This window comes from Zootoca vivipara, chromosome 3 (assembly GCF_963506605.1).
Source record: "Zootoca vivipara chromosome 3, rZooViv1.1, whole genome shotgun sequence".
NCBI lineage: Eukaryota > Metazoa > Chordata > Lepidosauria > Squamata > Lacertidae > Zootoca > Zootoca vivipara.
Window position 1 is genome coordinate 54,438,384 of NC_083278.1, and position 14,034 is coordinate 54,452,417.

The 14,034-nt window shown below is 44.1% G+C and overlaps 1 protein-coding gene across 1 annotated transcript in view; it reads left to right on the plus strand.

The window, feature by feature from the left end:
• The window catches only part of RNF217 (ring finger protein 217), a 56,599-nt gene that overhangs the window by 8,335 nt on the left and 34,230 nt on the right, over nt 1–14,034 (plus strand). Inside the window, exon 2 of the mRNA XM_035110589.2 lies at nt 879–1,280. Within this exon, the coding sequence (XP_034966480.2) occupies nt 879–1,280 (402 nt within the window). The remainder of the gene's footprint in view (nt 1–878; nt 1,281–14,034) is intronic.

A 14,034-nucleotide genomic window follows, 5' to 3' on the forward strand; every position in this document is an offset into this window, starting at 1 on the left:
GTGATATTTGTAAGTTATATTCCTCTTAATTCTAGAGCTAGATTAGATTACGAAATGGGTAACTGGGCGTGACCTTGGGTGTGCTAGAAGGGACATTAAGGCTTTAATCCTAAACAAAGTAAGTTAAGATCGAACCCTTCTGAACTCCATAACCAGGCACAGATCAGATCGCATTACGCGTCAAGGAGAAATAGAGACACCCTATGTTAATTTTTAAAAAAATAAAAATCGTAACGCTTTAGAAGAAAGTGGTGGTGGGGAATGTATATGAGAGATACAATTATCATAAAATGTAATAATACAAAGGGCGGGCGGGGGGGAAGCGAAAAGCAGGGAGCCCGTCGGTGGGAAAGGGCGGCGCGCGCGTGCCGTAGGCTCTAGGTAGCGCCGAGAGGTGTGCGCGGCTCCGGGAGGGGCTCGTCCTCCTCTTTGAACTCGGCTCGCCTGGCAGGATGAGGCGGTCCCTGTCGGGGCGGCGGGCCCTACGTGCGCGGGGCTGGCGAGGCGGGTTGCAGGCGCTCCCTTAGCGGTGGGCGCAGGAGGAATCCCCGCAGGGGGGACGGAGCCAGGTGGCGGCGGCGCTGTACGCCGTGCGGATCCGGCTGGGGCACCACACGTCCGGGAGGCGGCTGGATGGGAAGCGGCGGCCGCGGCGGCGAGGGCGGCGGCGGCGGGGGGAATGGGGGAGCAGCTGAGCACTGCGAGCGCCCCGCGGGAGTCAGCCGCCGCCACAGCCAGCGCCCCCGGGCCGCCTCTCTCGGCCGCGGGGGAGCGGGGAGGGCAGCGGCGCCCCGTCCAGAGGGCGACCCGGGGCCGCTGCCGCCGCCGGCTCCTCCTGGTGAACCGCTGGGCCGGGAAGCGGAGGCGGAGGACGGTAGCGCCGTCGCTCGCCTGGAGGAGGGCTCCGGCTCGGAAGTGGGAAGCAGCCCCAGCCGCCGGCTTCCTCTGAGGCCCGTCTACTGCACCGTCTACTGCGTGGAGAGCGACCGGCGGCCCAGCGCCCCACCAGTGTCTCCGCGCCCAGGAGGGGACCCTGGCCCCGGCGTCTCGCCGCCGCCTTCCCTGCCAGGAGGAGGAGGGAAAAGGCAGCGGGGGACGGCAGCCTGGAGGTGGACTTGTACCTGCTGCCCGAGCCGTTCTCCGGGCTCATCTCCGGGGACTTCGGGCCCTTGCTGGTGCTGACTTGCCGCGTGTGTCTGGAGGAGAAGCCCCTCAAGCCCTTGCCCTGCTGCAAGAAGCCCGTCTGCGAGGAGTGCCTCAAGTTCTATCTCAGCTCGCAAGTAAGCATGGCGCGCTCCCACCTCGCCCGCTTTCTGCCTTTCCCCCCTCAGCTCCTTTCGCCTGCAGGCCTGCGGTCTTCCCGCCTTGCTCCAAGGATACTAGTAGGTCAACAACGCCACTGCTCTCCTGCCGTTACAACTTCCAAGGTTATGCCCTAGTCTGGCCTCTCCCCAGCTCAGATCAGAAGCAAGTGAGCTCAATTTTAGAACAGCTGTTAGGGCTCTGAACATGTGCAGAGTGCCTTTCCTAAGCCTTGCCTGCTTGCCATTCCACACTCGTCTGAGAGGGGGGGAGAACAAGGCCCCCAATAAGCAAGTTGCGACTTCCAGGATTGTGTGAATGGCTTTTCCCATGGAGGTTGCAATGCCTAACCCCACACTGGCCCTGGGACCCAGCCCTATTGAGTAGGTCTCATGAGTAGACATGGTTAACATGGTGCTGTAAATCACTATTGTGATTTGTTGTTGGGGGGGGGGAGGTAAATATTCTGCTCCTTTCCCATATGTCAGTGTTTGGCCTGTTCAGTTGTAAGGACAAACCCATCTCCATTTCCATGTAAGGAGGAAAAAGCCATCCACTGTGTAGGTTTGTTCCTTCACCCACCCCAGGAGATACAAACACAATAGCTTAGCCTCGGATCCTAATGTCTCCTTTCTTTGTGGGGGAGTGTGTTGATTTAATATCAGCTGATTCCTTATCGCTGAGGAAGGTCATATGGGCCATTGAAGGCAGTACAAAGACTAGATAATGCATCTGTTATTCAGGAGGTTAACTGCCTTCTGTCTATTGCGACTTTACTCACTGATGTAGGAAATCCTAGCTGGTGTTTGTGTTTTTGTACATGTACACAAGCTCTGTACATATTTCCATGCCAGAGCTGCTGCTTGCATTTATTTTTCTGCCCAAAAACAGTACAAGAAGATATGGATTACCATACCGATCATTAAGGGGGGGAGTAAAAATCACTGTAGGGTAATACCTTCCTAAGATCAACTGCAATTCTACAAAGTAATGAGATGTATTTCAAAAAGAACAGCTGTTTCCAATATGCTGTTGATCATTTTTATGTTAGTCATACAGAATGTTTAATGAATGGAGTGAATTTAGAGTCTTCATCTTGTCTACACTGATAAACCACTAATATGGTGTGGTGTGTATGGTTAAGGTGTTTTCGTAATTTTCAGTGGGTCTTCTCTGACTAGAATACAATTAGTTGAGCAGCACCCATAGAAAATTCCTATGCTCAGTTCTGGGGCTTAATTATTTCTGTTTGAACCCCACCCCTTTGAGCTTGATCTTGTAATTTTTCAGCTTCATAACAAATTCAGGTCTTTCAAGACTGTCGGAATGTGGACTTGCTGATAGTCTCTACTGATATGTGCACTTCCTCGTTGTGTTGTATAAAATTTCCCAGTCCTTGCAGGGATTTCACCCTTTCTAAGTGTCACAGAGGCAAAGGTACAACTTAGAGAGGCCTGTACAGCTTTGAGAGACTTGTGTCACTTTTCCAAGTATTTAATCAGAAGGAAGGAATACTTTTATCTAGATGTGGTTTTTTTCTTTAATCCAACTGTGCATTTGTCTTCCTGTTTAAAATAACAGGTTCTCAACAGATTTGTTAAGTGTGTTGCTGCAACTTCTCAGTGGTATTTCTGACTGATGACAGCAAAACAAAAGGAGCAAGTGATCGCATACCTATATAAGCAAGCTGGTTATTTAATTGTAAGGTAAAAGGACCCCTGACCATTAGGTCCAGTCGCAGACGACTCTGGTGTTGTGGCGCTCATCTCGCTTTATTGGCCAAGGGAGCCGGCGTACAGCTTCCGGGTCATGTGGCCAGCATGACTAAGCTGCTTCTGGCAAACCAGAGCAGCACACGGAAGTGCTGTTTAGAGGTGAAACTCGGAAAATTAGAATATCGTCAAAAAGTGCATTTATTTCAGTAATGCAACTTTAAAAAAATTTTTTTACAAATGCTTTCTTTTGTAAATTCCACAGTAATAAAACAAATAGTTACAATAATACAAAAATAAACATCGCAATTAATGGAATTTCATTAATTGCATTCCATTAATAATTGACCCGCCTAACGACAAATAATTACAATTGCAACAAATAAAGGCTTGACATATCTTGCTTTGCATGTCATGAATCTATCTCATATATTGATTTTGCCTTTTAAGTTGCGTTACTGAAATAAATGTACTTTTCGACAATATTCTAATTTTCTGAGTTTCACCTGTATATTCCTGCCGGAGTGATACCTATTTATATACTTGCACTTTGACGTATTTTCAAACTGCTAGCTGGGCAGGAGCTGGGACAGAGCAATGGGAGCTCACCCCGCCGCGGGGATTCGAACTGTCGACCTTCTGATTGGCAAGCCCTAGGCTCAGTGGTTTAGACCACAGCGCCAACCACGTCCCGGTAGTTGTAAGGCACTGGTATTTAATTTGTTCAAGTTGTATGTCATAAGCAATTATAGTACTGAGTATGTTGCAATTTCAGAAGTCTTTCATATTTGATCTCTCAATAATCCCGGCCTGCAACGATGATGTGTTAGATCAGTGTTGCACTGCACACCACTTGAAACTTTGAGCATTCCATGCTTTATTTGTCCAAGAGAGGGTGCAGTATAAATAGTCTGTTCTCTGGGCATTTGTGGCAATTTTTAGAGGAAGTGTCAAGGTGAGGGAGGAAGAGTCTGCATACATCGCTAGGGAGCTGATTCTATCTTTCAAAGCCCACCTTCATGAAACACAGTTATCATCAAATGAAAGAAAGAAATGAAAGAAATGCTTTCTGGAGCATCACTATTCTTGCTCCCACAGCCCCCCATGTGTTGGGAGCTGAACCTCTGCAGTGGGGAGCCTTTTCTAAACCTGAAGAGGGTTTAAGCAACTTGTCCAAAGGAGCTTATTTGAAGGGGAAAGTAGCGTTGTTGTTGTTGTTATTTAAACACACACACCCACCCCACAAACCTGTTTTTTTCTTTCACAAAGTTTCACATCTGTACCTGTACATGGTGCCAGGGAGGATAATTGGTGATGCTTTAGTTAAATTTAAATTTAGCAGTATAGACCCAGGGCCCAGCAGAACTCTTTCTGCTGTTGTAAGACTTTCCCAGGATTGAAAGTTCTGAATCTTCAACTTTATGCCTCTGTCCTAAAATGGGTGTGATTTTTTTTACCTGATCCACAGTTCATTTCTTCCAAATAACCAAAATGGAAAACCAAAATACCTCTTTGTTTCTATTCCTTGTTTAATTGTGGACAGGTCATTTCCCCTTTCCACCTTTTCTGAGGAAGGAGGAACTTAACTGAACAGAATGGGAAATTCTCCTGGATTTCTGATTTTCACTGCTTTAGAAAGATTTTCTGGTCAATGGGTCTGGTAGAAGTCAGCATCAGTGTGTGTGCATGAAACAAAATACTGATTAGAGCCAAACATCTTTTTCCCAGTGTAAGGCTCAAAGTGAGTAAGGAATCCTTTATAGCCCAAGGACCATGTAGTCTAATGGGAAACCTTCCATGGACCACATTCCAGTGGCAGGTGGGGTCAGAGCCAAAGGTGGACATAGATTTGATTATTTCCTTTGTACCGGAGGCCACATTTCAGCCATGCAAAAGATGAGAGTCTCTGCATGGGCACACACATCTCCATCCATACGAGCTAGAGGTCACAGTTCATGGACCTGTGTCAGCCAGGCAGAAGCCCTTGAGACACAGAGCAGTCCTGGTAAAGAAGTGTGGCCTGGAAATAGATGTGGTCTAGTGAGAATTCCAAGAGCCAGATAGAAAGGCCTGAAAGACCACATTTGGTCCCTCATCCCAAGGTTCTTCACCTCTGCTCTAATGAATCAGTGTTGCATCTCATTCCCCAGATGCATGGAAATGAACTGAATGGTATTTCCTCATGGAGGGAGCATATTTGGATTCAGTCTAGCCCTTTTTGGATGTACTGTAGCTTCATTTAGTAAACACACAAGGGGGAAGTGAGATAAGCATGCTAGCTCCACCTATTTGTTCTTGTCACCTTCCAACTCCCTGAGGCTGTCTGAAGTTGGGAGCCTTATGTACTCAGGCAAGGCTCTCTGTATATTTTAGAACCTTAGAAATTCAGGACACTGAGTACAGGAGGCTCCCAGCTTCAGACCATCACCATTAAACTCAGAATCAGGGCCAGCTCTACCATGAGTAAGAGTGAGGCAACCACCTAGGGTGGCAATTCAGAAAAGCAAGGAGTGGACAGAGATGGGTGTGCCATAGGATCTGCCCTGCACCCCACAATTGCAGCCTTTGAGTGCAGTGGAGGTCTCATCGCCAGTGTCAAAGTAAGATTCACCAACCAATCTGGTCAGCTTTCATTTGAAGAAGTGGGGGGGGCAGTGCTGTCCTTCCCTTGAGGCAGCAAAAGGAAGGACAGTTCACCACCTCTCAAGAGAGTCTGTTCTATTATCAAAGTTCTTACTGATGCTTAGTTGGAATGTGCCTTCTTGTAACTTGAAGCCATTGGTTCAGGTTCTAGCCTCCGGAGTAGGAGAAAACAGGTTTGCTCTACCTTTCATGTGACAGCCCTTGAGACATTTGGAGATGGCTATCATTTTTCCTCTCAGTCTCCTCTTTACCAGACGAAACATACCCAACTCCTTCAACTGTTCCTCGTAAGACTTGGTTTCCAGATCCTTTATAATCTTGGTCACCCTCCTCTGAATGCATTCCAGTTTGTCAATATCCTAATATCTTAAATTGTGGTGCCCAGAACTGACATGGTACTGCAGGTGTGGTCTGACCAATGCAGAACAGAGTGGTACTTTTACTTCCCTTGATTGGGACACTATACTTTTGTTGTTGAAACTTAGAATAGCATTAGCTTTTTTGCTGCTGCATCACACTGTGGACTCATGTTAAGCTTGTGTTCCTCTACCACCTTGTTTCCTATCTTGGGCTGCAGTTTTCACCTTGCATCATTTATTCTGTTCTCACCCAGTTGGGCACTGCTTTCCTTTTGGGTTAAAACACAGGCAAAGTAGGTGTCGAGCAGTTCCGCCTTCCCTCTGTCCTCAATAACATTTCTCCATCTTTTCCATGCAAGGGACCCACTACTTGCTTCTTCCTCCTCTTGCTTTGAACATAGCCAAAGAATCCTTTTTCATTGTTTATAACCTCTCTTGGAAGCCTGAGTTCATTCTGAGCTTTGGCTCACCTGACCTTCTCCCTGCAACTGTTGGCTACTCATGCATACTTTTTCTTCATGATTTTTCCTGCCTTCCATTTCATAATGGAAAGTAAGCTCCCTATGCAGCCTCACCAGTTTCTTTAGATGCCTCCCACTTTCCTTTTTCTCCCCCCTCCCATATCTGTCCAAAGATATACAGAAAGCTCTTACCCAATACAAAAAAACCTTTTCATAATACACTAGAACACACACACCCCCGGCAAAATATCTATTTTTATTGATATGTGTGCATAGCTCTCGGGCTGCAGACTGTGCTCCCGGCGGTGGCATATAGTGTTGGCAGAGGCTAGGGCTTAATGTTTGGGCGCCTCTTTCGGGCTGCTTTTTCCCAGTGCCAAGTCGCTCCTCTACTTCCTCCCTCCATCTCTCTTCCTCAAGAGAGCTGAGTTGGCTGTGCTGGATTGAATTTTGTTGGATTGGATTGTTATTATTGCATATAGGATAGTTTTTTCAATTCCTGTTTTATATTGACAGTATCCTCTGCCTTGGTATGATTTTAATGAGATGCAGTAGATCAACATTTGAAATAAATAGTCTGCAGGGAGGAATTCAATGTAGTGCTAAGCAGATTGCTCCATCAGTGCAAGCATTTCAGCTTGCCAGACATTCAGTCTCCCCTCTCCGCACCCCCTGCCACATGAACTGTTCTGGGGTTCCCCCAACACACTTACATCAGAGCCAATTTGAGGACTCTCAGAGGGAAAGGAGGGAGCGAAAAAAACAACCTGTTGTATAGGGGAAGGACTTGCATTGGCTTCCACTATTGCTACTTGCTAGTTGAATCTGGCCATATTTGTTGACATACTAAAATGCTACTAGGCGATACTTGATTCATGGTGCAGAGAGAGGTAGGCAGCATCATAGAGAAAATTCATAGGAAAAACAGATATGGGCTGGGGATAGAAGTACTTGTCTTCATCAAGTACAGCTGGGCATGATTCTGAGCACTGAGCAAATAACAAGTTGAGTCACTGCTTCAGCAGAGCCTCTTTAGCCAGACATGTTTTCCTACCCGCATGCACATTGGGCTCAGTAGGTGGGAGAGAACATCCCCAGCAGCTAATTAGTGGAAGGCTTTTGCAGTTTCCATCTGCAGATAAGAAGCTTTGCTACTGTGCCATCTTGCTGATTTTAGTTTCCTGTTCCCTATCAAAACTAGAACTCCATAGGTAATATGACTGAATTGACTCTGGTTTGACCACCTTGTGTGTTTCATTGACGTAATGCTGCTCTGTTGACATAGCATGGTATTTACTATTATCTCCAATTGCTTCCATATTGAAACTTGTGCCACCCCAAGGCTAGACAAAGGACATGTTAGAGTTTATTACACTAGGGCTGTATAATAATTGACACATTTATTACCCCACACATTAAGGAGTTCATGGCTGAGTGAATTTGAACCTGGGCCTTCCCTGTGCACTCCAGCCACTACACTAAACCAGCTCTGATTAATTTTACCATCTAGTTTATAATTAATTACATAAACATGCATAATGCAGCAACAACAACATAAAGTGTTTTTTAAAGGATCTTGTAGAACAGGAAAAGTTTCTCAGGCATCATAATTCAAAAGTACATGTGCAAATTAATTGAAACAAAGCATGTTTTCTATCTTGCTCGTAATCCTGTACTCAAAACAAACATGAAAAGTCAGTTGATCATTATGGTGTTGGAAGCAGAAGGAATGATGTGCTCGCCACAATATATTGAGGTTCTACGAAAGAGAGTTATTCCAGAGCTGGAAAGGAGGTATCCTGACGGTACTGGGATATTGCAGCAGGACCTAGCCTTATGTCACACATCGAAAGTGGTGAAGAAATTCATGACAGAACAGCAAATACAGGTACTTGATTGGCCAGGTAATTCCCCAGACGTAAATCCCATTGAGAATTTGTGGGCTACAGTATAGGCAAAAGTCACCTCCGTGCTGTAGACTGTACAACTATGGAGAAGATCATTCAGGCACTGATTCAAGTGTGGTACAAGGATCCAAAACTCAACAGTGACTGTTTGAAACCAGTAGACTCCATACCGAACTGTGTTCAAATACTGCTTAAAAATAGTGGAGGTCATTGCCAATAATTGAAAAGTTGAGTTGCTTTAAGGAATGGCAAAAGGAGCTATCGAAATTTATATGGCAAGGGAAGAAGCCAAGAATTAAATATAAGATATTGACTGATGATAAACAAAGAGGAGGCTTCTCTCTACCTGATCTTAAAATTTACTATGAAGCAGCTGCCTTTTGCTGGTTGAAAGAGTGGTTTACATTGGAAAATGCAAATATTTTGGACTTAGAAGGTTATGACAATGTTTATGGTTGGCATGCATACGTGTGGTATGATAAGGTTAAGGCCCATGGAAGCTTTAAAAGGCATATTGTTAGAAATTCATTGTTTAAGGTTTGGTCCAGATATAAAGATTTACTAGAAAGAAAAACACCTACTTGGCTCTCGCCTCTGGAGGCCAAGGTTCGCAAAAGGTTAAATATGGAGACCGGTTGGTTGAAATATAGAGATTTATTGATCCAAGATGGAGACCAATTTAAATTAAAAACATATGAGGAGTTAAAAGGTAAATTGGATGATTGGCTCCAATACCATCAGATAAATGAAGCGTTTAAAATGGATAGAGTAATTGGTTTCCAAATTGAGAGGTCAAAGGTGGAAACAGAATTGTTAGAACCTAAGACGAAAATACTCTCGAGAATGTATAAATTGCTGCTAGAATGGCATACAAAAGATGAACAAACTAAAAATGCTATGATTTTGTGGGCAAAGGATGTGGGACATAATATCATGATAGAGGATTGGGAGAAGTTGTGGAAGGAAAATATTAAATTTACTGCGTGTAGTTTATTAAAGGAGAATATAATGAAAATGATGTATAGATGGTATCTTACACCAGAAAAGCTAGCAAAGATTTACCACAACAATGAAAATAAATGTTGGAAATGTAAGAAAGAAATAGGCACATTTTACCACATGTGGTGGACATGTCCACTGGTGAATGACTTCTGGAATAAGATTTATAATGAGCTTAAGAAAGTGCTAAAAGGCACATTTGTGAAGAAACCAGAGGCATTCCTAGTGGGCATTGTAGGGAAGGAGATTCCCAAGGGAAAGATATCTTTTTTCATGTATGCCACCGTAGCAGCGAGACTTTTGATTGCTAAATACTGGAAGCAGCAAACGTTACCAACGATTGATGAATGGCAGATGAAGATGATAGAATTTATGGAACTGGCAGAGATGACCGGACGAATCCGCAACCGGGGAGAACAAGCAATTGAAGAAGAGTGGAAAGATTTTAAATTGTATTTAAAAAATTATGTTAAAGTAATATTTTAAGAATAGAAATTAAGTGGTAAATAAATCTGTGGATTAGGTGAAGAGGTTAGGGCATGGGTGTCAAACACAAGGCCCGGGGGCCAAATCCGGCCCGCCAGACCTCGTCATGTGGCCCGCCGAGCACCCCAGCCAGCGGGACCCAGAAGTGGGACCTTGCTGCTGAAGCGCCGCGCCAACAAAGCGCCGACAAACAGCTGGGGCCGGGGAAATGCTTTTTGCCCCTGGGTCCCTTCGCGCTCTTTTCTGGCGCTGAATCAAGGCGGCGACCCCCCCTTCCCTTTCTTTCTTCCTCTCTCTCGTTCTTATTCTTTCTTTCCCTCTCCTTCCTTCCTTCTTTATCTCTGTCTTCTCTCCCTCTTTCTTTTTCTTTCCTTCTTTATTCTCTTCCTTATTTACTACTCTTCTTTCTCTCCCCTCTTTCCTTCCTTCCTTCCTCTCTCCCTCCCACTCCCTCTTTTCTTCCTTCCTTCCTCCCTTCCTCCCTCCCTCCCTCCCTCCCCTCCCTCTCCCTCTCCCTCTCCCTCTCCCTCTCCCTCTCCCTCTCCTCAGAAACATAGGACTTCTGGCCCTTAAACCCTGGAACCAGGAGTGCAGCTCCAGTGAGTCAACCTCAGCCAGTCCCTTTGGTGAAGGGTGGTGGCTCACTGGCAGAACATCTGTCCTGCATGCAGAAGGACCCCAGCATCTCCAGGTACTAGTAGCTCTGCAAAGGTCCTGCATAAAACCCTAGCGAGCCTCCACCACCCAGTGCAGTTACCAAAAATCATTTTTCAATAAATTGTACAATAATTGTACATTTGAATATCTACTTGCCATTATTCTGACTATGTTTCTGCTTTCAGAGCTAGTTATTACTTACATTATTACAAAAAACAGTAATAATTGAATGCAGTGACAATAATTTATGATAATAAAGAGTGGACACAGAGTCCTACAGATACAACCGGCCCTTTGAGGGTGACCAAACTGCTGATGCGGCCCCCGATGAATTTGAGTTTGACACCCCTGGGTTAGGGTTAGGTTTAACATTAAAAGTGAATAACTAGAGGTAGAATTTGCTAAAATTAGAAGTGTGTTTGAGAAACACAGGGACGGGAACCCGAGGAGGTCCCAATCTACACTGTGATAAAAATAAGTTATACAGCTTTTCATCTTTTTATTTTGTGGTTTTTCCTGTTCTTTTATTGATTTTTGTACTGTGTATTTTTGTTTTTTGTATCCATGTTTCCCCTACCTTTCTAATTTTTTGTAAACCCCTTTTCTATTGTGAAAATCAATAAATATTTAGTTAAAAAAAATAGTGGAGGTCATATCTGTTACTAATGTACGTAGATGTGAGTTTTGTACGTGTGTATGTGAGCTTTGTACAATAAACTACATTGTTTGTTTAATTAATTTGCACAAGGGTGTATAAAAAGCTCAAGTGTGCTGTTGCCTTCTGCTAAGAGTGGTTCTAACAGTAACATTTCCACTCAAAAAGTGTCCAAAATCTTTTCCTTGCAGAAGCATCTGAACCTTTTTACTATGCATGTGTCCATTTTCCTGAGGGCCACTAGCACTGAGTATGAATGCTACACATTTGAGTGTGTGGAGACATGCAGTGGGCTGACTCTGTACTTGGCTATGCTTGGATTAGATGCACTGAAATCAGTGGAGCTTAAGTTAGTCAAGTCCCATTGCTTTTCAGGGGTCTGTTCTAAGAATAATTAAGGTCTTGATCCAACCCAGTAAGAAATATTTGGATTCTAAAGATCTTTTTAATAGGTTTCCTGTTACAGTAGTTTTGCCTGGTTTTCACATGATCCAGGCCTTGCTTTAATTCCTTGAAGTCTCAGTGCTAGCTTTCTAAGGAAAACGAAAACTTGGTAGCAGTATTACACTGACAGATTTTTCCTTTATAAAATTGTGTGGGTTATTTTTGTTTATTTTTTTGACGTTTGTGGCTGAGAATATAATTGCTTTAATGTAAACTAATAACAGCAGAGCTACCAGATTTTCTATAGACACCCAGACAGATGCAGTAATTGCAGGAGGCAATTCAGATGCCATCCCCGAGAACTTCAGACATTGCTGCATTTCGACAGTGGATGTGTAGTGCAGATTGTGCAATTGTTGAGGGCTCTTGGGTCAGGAAATGAATGCATGTGGCATCCTGCTTGCCTGCAAATCCTCAAGTGTTCTCTGTTGCTCACAATGGGAAGTCCGCCCCCCACCATGTTAATATAAGAAGAGAAAAACCCAAAACTAAAGCTTCATGAAAGGCACAGTTTGATAGCAAGCCCCATGATACCATAGGAAAGTCTTCTTAAACTACATTTGTGTTCATGCAGGTTATGCAAGTGAATTCCATGTCAGTTATGTGTCGTGTGAAGTAATTCCTACTCTCCATCTCTTTCTCATTGTATGAGGAATCTGATGTAAGGTTTTTCCTACAGATTGACTGATGACCACAAGGAAGTTGTTAGTAAACTGAACCGATTGTGTTTTAGCTGTGTTTAGCTGGGAGATACTTTAGTACAGGGTTGGGGAACCTGTGGCCTTCCAGATTTTGCTGGTCTATAACTCTCATCGTCCCTGACCATTGGCCATGCTAGCTGAGTACCAGAAGTTGCCCAGCCCCGATTTAATATCTGCCTATCCTCTTTGTACATTCACCCCTTCCAGCCGATATGGCTGGCGTGCTTCTCTTCCTCCATGCCTTTGCAGGATGTGATATAATATCTTTCATCTCAGGCAGGCGTTGGAAAGAAAAACTGTGTGGAGGACACAGATATTATTTTAAGACAACAGCTTTCCTTTCCTGGATGGTACAGCATTCCAACAATTCCATCAACAGAATGTTTTGTAATGTTCATATGTGTCAGCCTACTAGTGGCCTAGGAAATGTCAATGAACACAGACAAATTCTATTTACCAGAAGAACCAAACCGCAGGAAACATTTCTCCAACATCAGATACATTGTTTTGGCATTCAGAAAGAACTGTTTTCCAATTGAACATCTGGAGGAATTGCTTGCTTACCCAGAAATCTTCAGGTCTAGAATCCATGTGACTGGGGATGGAAAACAAATAATCTTATCAGCCTCTCCAGACAGCACTTCGGTATGTCATCTCAAGTTGTCAAGAATTAGTTGCCTCTGTGTATACGAACAGATGCCTAAAATATCATTGTGTAAAGAGTGCACTTAGCAATATGGTTTTATGTGCCTATAGAGTACATTGTTTTTCCAATAACAAAAAAATGAACATCTAGTCTGGATTTTATTTTCTCCCCCACACCTCTTATTTTTTACACGTTCTTGGGCAATTACTTAAACCAAACAAGGCATAAGTGCTGTTTTAGAACTGTGTGGGGTTTGTTTGTTTTTTAATCCAGACTCACAGCTTGGGACTTTACTGGATTCAGGATTGTTTTTCCAAGCTCAGTCTGGTGCACTAACTTCACTTGTTCCTGTAGAGAGTAGATCCGAATACTATTCCATATGCCTTAGTCACATCTAGGTGGTGTTTGCAATGTGTACGTTTTCAAGGATACTGTTAATAGAAATCTAACTTGCTGGGGTTTTCTTGCTACATGCACAACCAATGAAATAGCCCAAGGATGTACAGTATCCTGGAATAGTATTGCATCATCTTGTCTGCTTCCATGCTGTTAGCTATCATGTTCATTTCAGAACTAGGGAGCAAAGTTACCTTAGAAACTTTCCAGGAAGGAAGGTACTGTGTAGTGACAAGGGGTTTCGACAAGTATGAGGATTTAGGTGGAATCATAGAATTGTAGATTTGGAAGGAGACCTGAGGGTTATCTCATCCAACTCCCAGCAATGCAGGAGTCTCAACAGATGACTATGGATATGGGTTTCTTTACCTTGGTGTTGGCATTCCTACCTCACTAGAGAGAGAACTCCTTCCACAGAAAACTGTGTCTGATTTCCCTATGAAAGTAGTTTGATGAAAGGAGTTCACCCCTTTTCCTTTTGGGAAGGGCAATAGCTCAGTGGTATAGCATCTGCTTTGCATTCAGAAGGTTCCAGGTTCAATCCCTGTCATCTCCAGGTAGGACTGGGAGGCAAGCCACCCCAAAATCCTGGCGAGCCATTACCAGTCTATGTCGGCAATACTGATCTAGATGGGCCAATAGCCTGACTCTGTAAAAGTTAGAATC